The sequence below is a fragment of the Danio aesculapii genome, chromosome 24 (assembly GCF_903798145.1).
Source record: "Danio aesculapii chromosome 24, fDanAes4.1, whole genome shotgun sequence".
NCBI classification, from domain to species: Eukaryota; Metazoa; Chordata; class Actinopteri; order Cypriniformes; family Danionidae; genus Danio; species Danio aesculapii.
This window is the reverse complement of record NC_079458.1, coordinates 39,479,049-39,495,805: the sequence shown is the minus strand read 5'-3', so window position 1 is coordinate 39,495,805 and position 16,757 is coordinate 39,479,049. Positions and strand designations below refer to the sequence as shown.

General features: G+C 35.4%; 1 protein-coding gene across 1 annotated transcript; it reads left to right on the top strand.

Moving 5' to 3' along the window:
- Nucleotides 1-717: 717 nt before the first annotated feature.
- Nucleotides 718-16,045, top strand: eci2 (enoyl-CoA delta isomerase 2). The gene is made up of 10 exons (XM_056450971.1): nt 718-861; nt 3,752-3,911; nt 5,384-5,482; nt 6,219-6,401; nt 8,461-8,530; nt 8,625-8,727; nt 9,301-9,421; nt 9,523-9,612; nt 11,567-11,710; nt 15,423-16,045. The coding sequence occupies exons 1-10, from the start codon at nt 809-811 to the stop codon at nt 15,576-15,578; spliced, it is 1,179 nt and encodes a 392-aa protein (XP_056306946.1). The 5' UTR covers nt 718-808; the 3' UTR covers nt 15,579-16,045.
- The last annotated feature ends 712 nt before the right edge of the window (nt 16,046-16,757 follow it).

The following is a 16,757-nucleotide window of genomic DNA, read 5'->3' as shown; positions in this document are numbered from 1 at the left end:
TTAAATGTATGAATTATTCATTCAAGTCTAATTAAATTAGGTATTACATGTGTTTTAAAATATTTATGTTTTTTACAAACATTTCCAGGGACGCATTAGCACTCCAAAGGTGCCTGGAAAGTCTCAAAAGCTTAATAATTATGTTTACTCTATTAAAAAAAACAATAGTTAAATTTTTAATTCCTAGTGTGTGTGTGTGTGTGTGCGTGTGTGTGTGTGTGTGTGTGTGTGTGTTGTTCTTGTTGTTGATCCTGCAGAGAGTTACTGACATCTAGTGTTTACTTGGGAAAACTGCACGACAAAAGGCAAGGCGAGTGTATTTCTATAGCACATTTCATACACAACGGTGATTCAAAGTGCTTTACATAAACAAAAATAAAAGAAACAAGTATAAGAAAACAAAAACAACAACGAATAAAAATGATTAAAAACAGATTGTAACAGATTATAATGTGTTAAAACAAGTTTTAAAAGAATTAAAAAGAAAAGAAAGACATAATAGTGCGAGTAAAACATTTGTAATTGTTACACAAAAGTTGATTAATTTCAAATAAATAGTTTAAAGCATATAATAATATCTTAAACCACTGAATAAAGTGTCTTATCGCACCAGCTCAGTTGGCCTGCAGCTGGACATTATTGGTTTCAGACAGCTCGTGCTCTCCGTCCAGCAGGCGGCAGCAGCTTTTCTCCACACACATTTCCGCACACACCATACAGAACAAGAAAGCATCTGATTGGGCAGATTATTGACTGCATTGCTGGTTATGATCGCGAGCATAAACTTTGATCGGAGCTTCAGTGTGTAATGGCCTCTCTGATTAAACACATCTCACCGTGGAGATTTGCAAGATTTGTCCGGTAAGAGCTTCATTACAGGTCCGTCGATCATCTGAGCGTTTATTTTGAGCAGGTTTAGAAATGATAATTAGCATAATGAGCAGTTGGGTGTTGTTATGTACGCAACTGTGTACAGTGTGTTGTGTTATTCTGCACAAATGCTGATGTACATTGTGTTTGCATTGACCTTTCCCCTACATAATGGTGAATGATCTTCAACTTCACCTCTCTCTCTCTCTCTCTCTCTCTCTCTCTCTCTCTCTCTCTCTCTCTCTCTCTCTCTCTCTCTCTCTCTCTCTCTCTCTCTCTCACAGATTCAGATTCAAAGAGCTTTATTGGCATGACTGTAAAACAAATCACAATGTTGCCAAAGCAATAACAAAACACAGAACATACATATAGATAAAAGAAAAATAAGTAATAATAAACAAACACATTTATATATATCGTTATATTATAAATGTCTGTTGTCACAATAAACAAGTTAATTAAAAAAGATTAATAAAACTATATAATAATAAACGATAAGGACAGAGAGCTTTAATAAGGGGGTTCAGCCTTTTTCTCTCATATGGTGGCATGAGGACACGTACTGCGCTGCTAGGTAGAGACACTTTTCATTTTCTCCCAAAATATAATGGAGTTTCTCCATATTTGTGGCTTGTTGGAATTGTGGTAGAATTAGAGATGTTTGTGTGAAGTAAGCATCTCTCATGCTGTGATATTTGCTGCAGTGAGTGAGGAAATGCAGCTCATCCTCCACAACTCCAGCAGAGCAATGTGGATACAGTCTGAGCTCTGGGCTTCTCCAGCTGCGCTTGTGTTGGCCCGTCTCCACACTCAGACTGTCTCTCTCTCTCTCTCTCTCTCTCTCTCTCTCTCTCTCTCTCTCTCTCTCTCTCTCTCTCTCTCTCTCTCTCTCTCTCTCCAATGTATTGCCAAAGCAGTTCTAAAGTTTAATATAATTAGTAATAAAAGAAAAAACAGTAAATAGTAGTAGGAAAAAAGATTATATTTTATATAAAATAAAATATAAACAAAACATCATATTAATCTATATATCGTAATATTATTCAATATATCACATCAATATTTAATATATCATATATTATTTTTCAACATATCATTTATTATTATTATTACTCTCTTTCTCTCAAGTTCAAGTTGCTTTATTGACATGACATTCAGTGCAGAATTTCCAAAGCATATTAAATATGTATAATATATGTAATAAATTAACAATCAAATTAATAAAATATACAGTAAATAAGAAATAAATTACAAAAAAGGAAAACAAAAAGCATAATACAGAGCAATATGGCAAAAATGCAACCTCCATAATTCTTATCCATATTGAACTATAACGATATATATATTTTGATAATAGTTGTGAATGCTTCCAGATTTAAAAGAGCATCCCAACGATGACTGAAGCCACAAAAATTAGAGGGTCTATTAAATGGCATAACGTTTTCGGCCGATAAATATTTGGTGGCTGAAAATTCAGTACATCTGTAATATTATACTTATAACACTTCTGGATTACCATTGTTGCATATTTCTGCTGTGTGATTGATTCTTAGATCAATATAAAGTTAAAAAAAGTCTAGATCTTATTGTTATTGACTTAAATATTATCCCTAATCGATATAATATCATTTATCGGCCCAGCTTTACATAATACATTTGATAATTCTAATAAATAATAATAAAAAATCTAGATTATTTAAAGTAGACACGTAAATTTACATGAATCATTTCTTATGGTGTGTAGGGTGTATACATATTTTGCAGCTAGTTTAGATGTCAATTCATCCTCTCCTAGTACATAAATTGTTTTAAATAAAAAAAAAGAATTAATGTTTCATTACGGGAGGAAGGGGGGGGATTGGCCGCGGGCCCTTGATATTCTCTCTGGGGCCCCCCTAAATGTATGGGCCCTTAGAATCTTCCTAACTTCAACCTCCCCTCCCCTTGCGGCGCCCCTGGCCAATGGCATAGTGGAAAGTGCACCGACACATGCACTCCGGTGTTTACGGCGACCCGAGTTCGATTCCCGCCTCAAGGTCCTATGCTGATCCTTCCCCTCTCTCTGCTCCCCACACTTTCCTGTCCATTCTCTCTACTGTCCTATACAATAAAGGTGAAAACCCCTAAATAAAATTATTATAAAACTAAAGAATAAAAAAAGAACAAAGTCCCTTTATTAATCTGGGGTCGCCACAGCTTAAATGAACCGCCAACTTATCCAGCACACGTTTTATGCATCGGATACCCTTCCAGCCACAACCCATCACTGGGAAACATCCAGACACTTTCACACATACACTACAGACAACTTAGCATACCCAATTCACCAGTACCTTATGTCTTTGGACCTGAAGGAAACCCGAGTACCTGAAGGAAACCCATGCGAACACGGGAAAAACATGCAAACTCCACAATGAAATAATGTAATGCATATAATAATAATAATAATACATTATAATACATTATAATAGATAATTATTCAATAAAATGTCAAATGTGTAAAATAAACAAATTATTACATTTATACAATAAAAATATTTTTTAAATAAATAAAAATGAACTTAATAGCATGTGGGAAGTTATGTTGCTTCAGTTTTGTGTTAGTTTGTGGCAGGATGATGCATATCTTTCTGCTGTTTGTGGAGTTTTCATCAAAATGTGACTTGGTAAACACACACAGACAGACAGACATACAGAATCATTCATCAGTTCACTCAACCTCCCACTCAAAAACATATTAACCAATAAAACAACATCTTATTGTATCTGTAGCTTAAATGTGTAAAAGCAGTCATCATGAGTTATGAGATCAATAACATCAAGCATACACTGTGGCTCTATATTCTGCTGTTTGTAATAAATGCTTGTGATTTGTGTCCAGATCGAGTAAGACCGCGTTCATACCGTGTGTTCAGCTGCACAGGACTGCAGTAATGGGAGCATCAGTGGAGGATTTCAACAAGGCCAAGGACAAGCTCAACACTCTGAAGAAGGATCCGGGCAATGAAGTCAAACTCAAGATCTATGCGCTCTTTAAACAGGTAAAAAAATTAGCTATAGCTGCATGCTTTGGTTTCTAAAATACATATAGAAATATTTCTAAAAGTGAATGTACACCAGAATAAATGTACGTTTTTATTTATTAATAATTATGGCTCATAGGATGGTTTAAAGCAGGGGTCACCAATCTCGGTCCAGGAGGGCTGGTGTCCCTCCAGGGTTTAGCTCCAACTTGCCACAACACACCTGCTTGGGTGTTTCAAGTATACCTTGTAAAAATTTGATCAGCTTGTTTAGGTGTGTTTGATTAGGGTAGGAGCTAAAATCTGCAGGACACCGGCCCTCAAGGAACAAGTTTGGTGACCCCTGGTTTAAAGTGACTTATAAGTCAGTATTTAAGTTAAATATGTTTACTTAAAGCTGTGCACAGTCTCTCATCAAACTTTTTATGTAACTTACAGATGCATAATAAAAGCGTAGCCATATGCTTTTTACATTTCTGACTAAGTTTTCATATATTATCATTATATTTAAAAGAAATTAATATGTTTATTCAGCAAGGATGCATTACTCTGATCTAAAGTGACTGTAAAGACCAATACAATGCTAACAAAAAAATATTGGTCATAGGAACTTTAAATTTAATTATATGTAATTAAGATTAACAGTGTGTGTGCGTGTGTGTGCGTGTGTGCGTGTGTGCGTGTGCGTGTGCGTGCGTGTGTGTGTGTGTGTGTGTGTGTGTGTGTGTGTGTGTGTGTGTGTGTGTGTGTGTGTGTGTGTGTGCGTGTGTGTGTGTGCGCGTATGTGTGTGTGTGTGTTTATCAAAATTGTAGTGTTTTTATGTATATGATTTACAGTCAAAAACTTTAGTTTACATTGTGATTAATTGCAATGAATCTTTGCCCAGCATTAAACAAATATGAGTTAAGAAATGTTTTTGTGTCATAATATTAGAATAATTTCTGTTAATCAGTGCTGAATATTCTGCTTTGCATTATATTGTTCATCATATATTTTATATTTCAGTCTATTCAGATAGAAAACAGTAACTTAAAATTTAATTGTAAATATTTCACAATATTACTTATTTAAACTATATGTTTGATCAAATAAGTGCAGTCTTGGGAGGTGGAAATATACAGCTAAAATAAAATCAGACGGAAAAGTTTTGGCATTTCATTGTTTGATAATTTTCATGCATTTCAATGTTTTCAATGTAGTTTGCCTGTCAATTATTTATATGGTCAAATTTTATTATGGAAATAAATGTACTGAACTAAAGCATTAGTATAAATTTAATAAACTGAATCAACTAAATCACTCTGTCCTCTTTGCATTAGTTTAAAGAGAATTTATTGCAGTTCAAGCTGAGGATATTTAAACAGATCAATATGATGTGCAATGCAGCAAACGTAGCATATAAATTTAGCATGTTTTCTCATATTTTTGTGTTGCTCCATACACCATAGATCTCTCATGTACAGTGCATTTGTGTTATCTAAATGATCAGGCCACAGTAGGACCCTGCAACACCCCCAAACCCGGTATGCTGGACTTTGTGAATAAAGTGAAATGGGATGCGTGGAAGGGTCTGGGCTCCATCTCACAGGTGACAGACACTTTATACAGGAATATATATGCTTAAATATTATATTTCTCTGTTTCTCTCTCTCTCATACACTGTTGAAGTCTGAAATATTTCCCCCCCCCCCCTGTATATTTTGTCTCCAATTTATGTTTAATGGAGAGAAGATTTTTCTTCAACACATTTCTAATTATAATAGTTTTAATAACTCATTTCTAATAACTGATTACTTTGTCTTTGCCATGATGACAGTAGATAATAAGGTCACACTTTACAATAGGGTTCATTAGTTAATGTTAATTAATGCCTTTACTAACATGAACAAACAATGAACAATACATTTACCACAGTATTTGTTCATGTTAGTTAACGTTAGTTAATGAAAATACGGTTGTTCATTGTTAGTTCATGTTAACTCACGGTGCATTAACTAATGTTAACCAGCATGGTGTGCTTGATGTTAATAATGCATTAGTGAATTGTCAATTATGATTAATAAATGCTGTACAAGTGTTGTTCATGATTAGTTAACGTTAGTAAATGCATTAACTAATGAACCTTATTGTAAAGTGTTACCGATAGTAATTTACTAAATATTTTTCAAGATACTAGTAGTCAGCCTAAAGTGACATTTAAAGGCTTAACTAGATTAAAAATATATTGCTTAAGGGGGCTAATAATATTGACCGTAAAATGGTATTTAAAAAAAAAAATATATATATGCATGCATGCTGATGGTGTGTTGTCTGTTGTCTTTCAGGAGGAGGCCCGGCAGCAGTATGTGGCTTTGATCTCGTCTCTGGTGGGAGCAGAAGCCCCTGCAGTGGCAGCACAACCCACCGGAGGAGGAAAGACCTTCCAGACGCTGCTGGTCTCCACAGAGGACAACATCACCACCATCAGACTCAACAGACCTGACAAGAAGAACGCCATCACTGTCGAGGTGATCATGCAGGAACACTCGCTCAGTACAACTCTACTGCATCTTAGTTGTTTCTAATCTAGGTTTAGAAGGCTTGAGCTAATACATTCAAGTCAGACGTCAGCTGTTTTAAACAAAGGTCAATTATAAAGTATATAGATTTTTAAATTGTTTTTTCCATTACTAATACTTTATATGTAGTGTCTATGTAAAGATTATTTATTTTTTTAATTTATTTTATTTCAGCTAGTTGTCATATAAATATTTAGCATTTTTATTTGATTCAAACTATAATAACTGAAACTAATATAAAAACATGAATTAAAATGAATGTAGAAAAATAAAAACAGTTTGAACTATTAAGGTTAAGGTATACTTGAAATTAGTTTGTCTCAGAGCTACATACATATTCAATACACAATAATTATTAAGTAACACTAAAGCTATCTGCTAATGTCAGCTACTTTCATGTAATTTTATCTATGTTCAAAGTGCTTTTGTTTAACTTCATTTTCTATTTAATTTTGTTTCTATTTAATCCACTTTCCAGACGATATCAATATTATATTGTGATATAATAAAAAATTGTAATCGCATTTTAGTAGACCTGTTATAATTAAATCTAAATATTTATTTTAGCTATACGTTACTGAAATTGTGACAAACCTGGGCGGGTACCAGGAGGTAGACCTGTGTTAAATGCATTAAACTTAAGGGTGCTGTATGTTGACTCTTATGAAGCATAAAAACACCATAATATGTTTGCAGATATTTCAGGAACATGCTGAGTGAACACTTGTTTATCTGAAAAACAATGCTGAAGTCAGATATTCTGCTTTGAACATGTGCCTTATGTGCCAGAATGTCTTTATTTTGATCCCTTTAGCCCACCCACTGTCAGTTTAGCCAATTATATTTCAGCATTTCAGGTTGCCTTGGTGGAAAACAGCTTATTTCATTAGTTCGATCAGGAAGGCTCTCAAAGCATGACCATGACCAAAAATGCAACCTCTGGTAGACAGTAGCAGACTCCGAAACGAGACGCAGATTCAGAGTTCCACATGAGGGGTTTATTGATAAGCAAATAATATCTATATTACAAACGTAAACATTAGGTGAGCTGGTTATATTGTAACCCCGTATCCTAACAACACGCTACATGAGGAGATACGCAGTGATAAGGAATTTGGCTGTTTGCATCAGACGAAACAGGACAGAAATTTAAATACAGCCATTCAGAAGCACAGAAAAGTGCACTTACTAATGAAATGGTAAAGTTTATAATCTAATTAATACATATTAAACCTCTTTAACATTATTAAATGTAGATGCTGAATCACTGATATGTGTTAGTTTGCACTGAGTCTGAAGTTCAATTTCAGACAGTTTATTTTATTTTCGAGATCTGAGGTCGAGATCTGCTGCTGCTTTTAGTAGTATGGCAATAAATGTCATGTAAAATGACATTCAAACTCACATTATTAGCATTTAACACCGAATAAAGCACATGAGGTATCCCTCGTGTGATCATTGTCAGTTTTCTGTTGTTCAGCTGCAAGAAATAGAAACGGTTTCTAATATATCAATTTCAGGTGTTGGTTAGGACAAAAACTCCTTTTAGGATGAAAAAAATATTCCTTTTATTGCGTGCCGTTGCTTTTATTTAGAAAACGTTGCAAATCAGCCTTGATAGTCAGGCAGACTCTTGTTAATCTGGCAACCTGCTCTTGCATGGACTCCGTCAGAGGAGGAACCGAGTGAAAATGTGTTTTGATCCAGGAGAGCAATACCTAGATCAAACACTAGGTGTCAAACTTACATACTGCACCTTGAAATACATAATCGTTAATGCATAATTTTAAAATTAAATATTGATAGAATGTTTGGTAAATGCTCTTAATCCTTTATTTCTATTAGTCGCCAGAGACTTTTTTTCTTGAATTTCTATTTTTTTTTTTATTGCTTGTTTAATTTTAATTGAGATTTCTGAGTTTTATTAACAGCAACAATTATATATGTTAGCCATTTTTATGGACATATATATTTAGTTTTCTAATGTTTTTTTTCTTGCTGTCTGTAGATGTACAATGAGCTAATTGAAGCTCTGGATCTTGCTGGAAAAGATGATTCAGTCATTACCGTGATGACAGGTGAATTACTCCGCTTTACAGATGTTACAGATTAATGATGAGATTCATCAGCTGTTCCTCTATAAATCATGTGCTTGGTTTAATGTCTGTAAAGGTAATGGAGATTATTACTGCAGTGGAAACGACCTTAACAACTTTACCAAGATCCCTGAGGGTGGAGTAGAGAAGATGGCCAAAGAAGCTGGAGAGTTACTGCGGTAAAGTCTCTTTTACTTCTATTGATGTTGAGGGTGTGTTATGATGCATATCCCGCTTAAGTCAGAATTATTCGCCCTTCTTTGAATTTCTTTTTATAATGTTTCCCAAATGATGTTTAACAGAGCAAGGAAATTTTCACAGTATGCCTGATCATATTTTTTCTTCTGGAGAAAGTCTTATTTGTTTTATTTTGGCTAGAATAAAAGCAGTTTTTAATTTTTTTAAACCATTTTAAGGTTAATATTATATATCTTAAGCAATATATTTTTTGTATTGTCTACATAACAAACCACTGTTATACAATGCTTTGCCTAATTACCCTAACTTGCCTAATTAACCTAGTTAAGCCTTTAAATGTCACTTTAAGCTTAATACTAGTACCTTACTACTATCTAATAAAATATGATGTGCTGTCATCATGGCAAAGATAAAGGAAATCAGCTATTAAGTATTAACTATTATGTTTAGAAATGTGTTGAAATCTTCTTTCCATGAAAACAAATCTTGGGTAAGACATTTAGAGGGGAGCTTATGATTGTGACCTCAACTGTATGTGTGTTTGTGTTGTTTAGGAGGTACGTGAAGGCATACATTGACTTCCCCAAACCTCTGATTGGAGTTATTAACGGGCCTGCGGTTGGCGTTTCGGTCACTCTGCTGGGGCTTTTCGATGTTGTTTATGCCACAGAGAAGGTGAGCTGCTTTTTTTACAGCAGATTGATCAGTTGTGGATCTGTTTAATCGTATCTTTATATCAAATCTGAATTTTAGCTTCCTTTCCTATCTGTCTGCAGGCGACGTTCCACACACCCTTCAGTCAGCTGGGTCAGAGTCCAGAGGGCTGCTCTTCATACCTGTTTCCCAAAATTATGGGTGCAGCTAAGGTACAGCACAAACATACACATACAAATAGCAGGAACAGGTATTTTTAAAACAGCAGGTTTTTTCTCTCTTTCTCTCTGTGGTTTGGCTGTTTTGTCTACACAAAAATGCAGTGTCAGGTGACTGAAACTGAAACATTGAGAAAACTAGGGTGAAGGGTGAAGATTTTGCAAAGCACTGGGCACAGTGTGGTCATGTGGAGAACTATAACTGGAGTTTTTGCCTCATCGACTCGTCAGTGTGCACATTGTTTTTTCTTTTCAGACTAAAATGACTGAAGAAAAGTCTGCACACTCTCAAAACACCAAGGACACCAGTGGGATTTAGTGACAAGCAGTTTAAAAGGGTGGTCCACTACGATATCATATGTTAAACTTTAGTGTATGTGTAATGTAGCTGTGTGAGCATAAACAACGTCTCTGAATGTAAGACGCTCAAAGTTCAATGCAAAGGGAGACACTGGCTTTAACAGAGATAGCTTAGCAAAGCCTACAGTGAACCAAGTTCGGGGACTACAAAAAAATACATCCGGGCTAGTGAAATGACAAACGCTTCAGGTTATGCGCATTCACCCTGCGCAGTGAAGGGTCATGGCCAGAGGCCCTGTAACGTAATAGCAGAGTAAGCAAAAATGCCGTCCACAACCTGTAAGTGTTTTTATTTGTTAAAATGTATCTATTACATGCAGTTTCTAGCATTAATAGTATGTTGTAGCAAGTACGTAAACAAGGATATAAACAACGAGAAATGCTGATTGGCACCGCTAACAATTTAGCTGCAAATTTATATTTATCTGTCAATATATATATGAAAGACACTTGTCAGGTTTTATTTTAGAGAGCAGGCTTGAGGTTCAGCTGTGTCCTCTTCATTTTCTGTTTCATTCAGGCACAAACTGGCTAACAGCTACTGTTTACACAGTGTAAAAGGACATGCAGGGGCGTGACGTGGAGCTGATCTGCGAATCACAGCACATTATTTTAGCTGACCAATCAGAGCCTCGTGAGGGCGGGCCTTTCGGAGGAACTATACATGATAGTCGTTTTCATGTTAGCTGAGTAGCTGTATGTAATCAAAGTAAGATATGTAAAAAAAAAATACCCTAATTTTCATTTTTTACAAATGAAGCATGAGCATACATTACTTTGAGACTTATTAACCAAGCCTTAAAAATACACTCTGGACCACCCCGTTAAGGAAAAAAGGCAAACGTTGTGTGCAATTATGCATGTATTTGGTGTTTATTGCCACCTGTTGGTTCTTTTGGTTTTTTAAACAAAGGGGAGAAACTATAAAAATACCTGCGTTCATGTCAACATGGCCTGATTTGTCATGATTTATTAAAAAAATCAATTGCAATCTATTGTTTTAATCAATAGACAGTTGTAATATGTACAGGCTTGCATCATGTGTCTTCCTTATTAATTGCACTTACGATTATTAATGCTATTTTAAAAAGTGAACAAAACAAAACTCCAAGTTGATTTCATCACCTAAAATCTCCTACATTTTTTTCGGGCGTGCTTTATTATGACATTATTATAACAACAACAATAATGATAATAAATAGAGCTTTAAGCAGCAACATGTAAAATGTATAAACATTACTATTATAATGTTCAACTGCAAGAAATAATAATAATAAATAATGTTAATGTAATGAAATATTGTATTTCAAGGCTTTTAAATATTCCAATAAAAGAATTAAAAATTCCATTAAAGTTTCCGCACTACACAGAGAGAATACCTGCTGTATAACAGTTTCTTATTACAAGTTTGGGAAGTTGTATTGAAGTTTGTCAAATTAGGAGATGCATACTCTACATTAACATCACATAACCAAAATTCTACAGATATCAACTTCCACATCTCACATTTTTCAATCTTTTAAATCTAATTACAAGCCACTTTAAGTGTGTGTTAATAACTCAGAAATGTGTGTGTCGTCTCTGTCAGGCCAGTGAGGTGCTGCTGTTTAATAAGAAGCTGAGCGCCACACAGGCCTGTGAGCTGGGTCTGGTGTCAGAGGTGTTTCCCGAAAGCTCATTCCAGTCAGAGGTGTGGAGCAGACTGAAGGCCTACGCCAAACTGCCCAAAAATGTAAGTCTCACACTGCAGGAGTTAGAAGCATACGACATGCGCTACTGTGAAACAAATTAATCTTGTTGCTTGAAAAAGGTAATCAGAAAATGTAAAACAAAACACAATAAATGTAACCACCACCGTATTGAGCTAAGCAGCAATAAAGGTTTGTCACATAAAGGGGTTTACATTGGGGTTGTCGCGATACTTTTAATTTATGATACGATACTGTACCAGCTGAAGTATCGTGATACCAAGTAGTATTGCAATACTGTAATACATACCTGAAATCTATGAGCTAAAGAAAATAGTCAGAAATACTATGTTTTATGTTCTAATATGCCAACTTGAATTTAATTCTTAATTCCCTAAATATTGAAAAAGTATTTGCACATCACTTAATCTAAAATGCATTAGTTGTTTTGTTTATTTTGTAGATAATTGACCAACAAAAAATACATTAAAATAAAGATATAAATTATATCGAACAAAGTTCATTACAAAAGAGCGTTTTTCCAACCCAAATTGGCTATATGAAGTGGTCTAAAATAGTTTCAATGTTTGCTCTTTTGGGTTTTTCATCTATTGTTGTTGTTTTCTTTGTAAGAGATTGTTGTGCTTGTTGTAGACATATTGACCGGAACAGAAATGAACTGATTCAGATGTGTGTTCGAACTAAAGCATTAGAAAACGTGCAATAGGCTACCTCAAAAGGTGTGAATTCTACATAGTTTTGCAATCTTAAAGGGCTCCACAAGCTATTCAAATAAAATGGTGTATTGTTGCGCAAATCTGTGAGCATTTTTGTGACTTTTCCACATGCAACATTATGTATTATAGACAGTTAATGACGATACTACCGTTTACAAAGTACAGTGGCACCGCCAGTATTTTGGAGCCATAGTATCACGATACTACCATAGTACCATGCAACCCTACTTTACATACTACGTTTCAAACATTAAAAACTGTGTATGGCTTTATTGTGTATAAAAGTTGAGAATAAACAAATGTAAAAAAAAATACAACTGGAAATGCTGCAGCGATGTCAATTAGGGTTGGGTGATTAATGGAAAAAGTAATCTAAATCGACATTCAGAACCTATAATCGATCAAATTTTTCCAGGTCAATTTATTCAATTACATTCCCTACCGTGTGTGGAGTCACGTAATTCTGCTCTGTCGAGGCTAATATATACTTATTATATTATGATTTATACTTACTATATTATTCTGGTATTATACTTCTGTCAAGTGCAGGAATACGGTCTGGCGCAACCTTCGCATACACACACACCTCTCAAAAAAGTTTAACCATATGTCATAATGATTCGTAGCGCAAGGTTTGTGATTGGTTGGTTAGGTAGCAGTGATAAGGGTGGGTGAGCCGCATTTTAGGCAGTGTGTGTTTTAATTTCAGTTGTTCAGTGTTGATGTTCATTAAAGAATCATAGGAAATAGATAGTGTGTGTTTACGCACCCTTCATTTAGAAATCTCTCACTTGTAATATGTGAACATATTTACTGTACAAAACCTGTCTGTGAATTATGAGGGCAAAAACATAAAACAAATAAATAAAATAATATTTATCAATATTAATAATATTATTAACGTTCATTAATTATAATGGAGTTCAAATGTTCAGTTAATCGAGATTTTGCTTTTAGGCCAAATCACCCGGCCCTAATGTCAATTATTAAAAGTTAGTCAATTCATTAAAGTGAGGAATAGCCATATTTAACACAGTTACTGTTAATGTTATTTAAAAAAACTGAATAATTTTATTAGTTGTTAATTCCATTTAATAAAAGAAATAAAACCTTTGATTTGGATGAGTGATTAGGTATGAACTAAGAGTTAACGTCAAATTTTCTAAAGATATATATGCTTATAAGCTTGTATGTTAACCTTGTTGACATTCGTTAACAAACCAGCTTATAAATAGTCAAACTTTTCAGTCAGTATCTCAGCAGATATTGACCAGATTCATGTGAACATATTAAAGGTTGTAAATAGGATAAGTTATGCCTACAAATATAATATTATGTTTGACTACAGCCAGTGTGCATGCAAATTTTCTCAACACAAATATGCAAATACAGAAACGCACTGCAGATAAACCACAATGGAAATGTGTCTGTGTTGTCCTAGTGGTTACCGTGGCCTAATGGTTGGAGACTTGTGATTGTCCTGCGTGTTCGAGTCCCGGCTCTGGCATGGATTGTCGGAGGTGGGAGTGAATTTCAGATCACTAAATGATGATGCTCATTTTAGATCACTCCAAACTTGCACACATGTTGTTGTGTACTAGGCAGAAGGTTTTTCACAAGTACACAAAAACATTCGCAATTATTAGTGAATTTGACCCACGGTTTCATTTGGGACATCGCTGAACACAACACGGTTGAGTTTATAAATGCATGGTGCATGTTAGGGCTGAATGATAATCATATCTTATGTTTATTCTACACTATTAAGGGCTGTTTCTCGATTCCAAGAACGCAGAGAACGGACTCGCGTTCTTGTGGAGACTGGTCTTGCCAAGTTACCTCGGAAGAACGAACTCAGGAGAACGCGAGAACACAGAGCGTGTCTTGTGAAGAATGAGATGCTGCGCTCTTCCGCGGTTCCTCCTGATGGTCACATGACCTTCACGCATTTTTAATGGAAAATTATTTAAACATTACAGCATTCATCCAATGATTTATTATTTCCCCTTTTCAATATATATATATATATATATATATATATATATATATATATATATATATATATATATATATATATATATATATATATATATATATATATATATATATATATGTTGTGGCGAGTTAGAGGGAAAACACTCACACAGAGGGTTGTGGTACAGACTTTTCCCCGGAGGGTGATTTATTTACAGGTATAGTGTAAAGTGAATAGGGGTGTAAAGGTGCTCTTCTGGCCAGGAAGCGTGCAGGTGCTCCGGGGATAGAGAGTGGGGCCGTGATGGGTTGGTCGGTGGTTCAACAAGTTGGCTGCTTGAGTCCGCTGGGAGAGAGAGAGAGACACAGAGGTTAGCTCGGGAGTCATTGGTAGAAATGAAGCTCCCCCTTGGTTGTCCCGATGCTGCTTATATCTGTGTCCCTTAATGACTCCCAGCTGTGGTTGATCCACTGTGATGAGAAGGCAGCTGGGATGAATTTGGGACCATGGCGACATTGCATCAGTATACTCGCCACAATATATATAATATATACGATGCAAAAAGACCATGTAAATATACGTTGCACAATACAAATAAAACTAATTTTAATATTAAGTTCAGCAAATAAACACCCTTAATGTGTTTATGCCTTATCAAAATTTTGATGTTAATGTTTTCTTTCTCATTTAGGGAAACTCCTAAGATAAATAAGTTTTAACTCTGAACATTAATTAAATATCTATATAAAATGCTTCGCCTCCCACCTACTTTATTCAGCCACAATGACTTTGGGACTTGTAGAGCGAGAACTGTATATTTCCTGGGTTCCTTGGGGCAGCTCGGTGCGGCTCGAGAGCACCCTCTGGCCTTCTGGAAGAGACTTCCTACTGATCACATCACTGTACTTTCCTCACATGGTGTGCAAATGCAATTTTATGTGAAGATATCGATCAGCCCTAGGGTGTGTCATTTAGGACGCAACGTGTGACTGCTGTGACTATGAAACATATCTGTGAACTGTGTGCCGTCTGTTCCTCTTCCAGTCTCTGGCTCTGTCGAAGCAGCTGATCCGCGGTTTGGAGAAAGAGAAGCTTCACGCGGTGAACGACGCAGAGGTGGAGAGACTGACGGAGCGCTGGCTCTCTGATGAATGCATGCAGGCCATCATGAGCTTCTTCCAGGGCAAGTCCAAACTCTGAGGAGAGATGCGCGTAAAGAAACACACAGCTAACCTTCACTTTTCTTAAGTTAACCCTATGCCAACTCAGTTCCTGGAGGGTCGCAGTGTAGTTTCTAACCCTAATTAAATACAGCAGATTAAACTAAATCTCTATGCTACAAACACCAGGAAGAACTCTCAGTACTCAACAGTGTTTTTCGTCCAGATTTGTATAATATTGCTAAATGTAATCATGGCATAAGGCAGGGAATTTTATAATTCTGTCATTTAACTTTAATAATAAGATTATGTAATATACAGTATTTTAACACACAACGAACCATCTGTTTACTGTAGCAGAACTCAGTGCCTTACTAATGTCAGCGCATTCGTATTTTTATCTGAGGGCCAAAATACTGTATGTTCCATTGCAGACGTGTGAACATGTTATCATCCGCACTTGATTTAGTCTTGTAACATATTGTTGGAAATAAAATTTTAATATAAGCTGTGAGTGTACTGTTTATATTAATATATATATATTAAGGTAATGCTATTTTACAGTGACTTTATTCATTTAGGTTATTATTTTAAAAAGAGAAAAAAGTAACAGGTATGCATTATGCTGTATCGAAATCTAGCAATTCAGCGAAAGCCCACTAGGACATTTTTATTGACCCCGATGTAAAAATGGCCAACTTTACTGCAGAAAAAAAAGGTGTTTACAGCCTTGTAAAATAAATGATTTTGGTGCATATGTCTAATATTTCACATCATGACAAATGTGAGGGGAGTGAATTTTTTTATAACTCATCCGTTTCATCTATATTAACTTATATTAAGTCTGGATAATTAAGGGCGTGACCACTTGAGTGACAGCTAGGTCTCGCTGGCTGCCGTCACGTCATTCCATCTGATTAGCCGCTGAACTCTGCATATACATCATATTTGTGTTTTGCTTTATGTGGGTTTACACAGTCAGTTGCCTTTTGGAATTATTTCCTACAATTATCAGATGATTATCAGATGATATGCATGCTGTGTGCACTTAATTGTGCTCACAAACCATTCACGTGGCCTCCATTTCCCAGGCGAATGAAATTATATAGTTATATACCATCTCTATAAATGTATTTGTCTGACAGATTGATTGGCTCTAGGCTATAGGTGAATTATAGGTTTGTAAACATTCAGGATGCGCGCGCATTGTGGCTGCAGA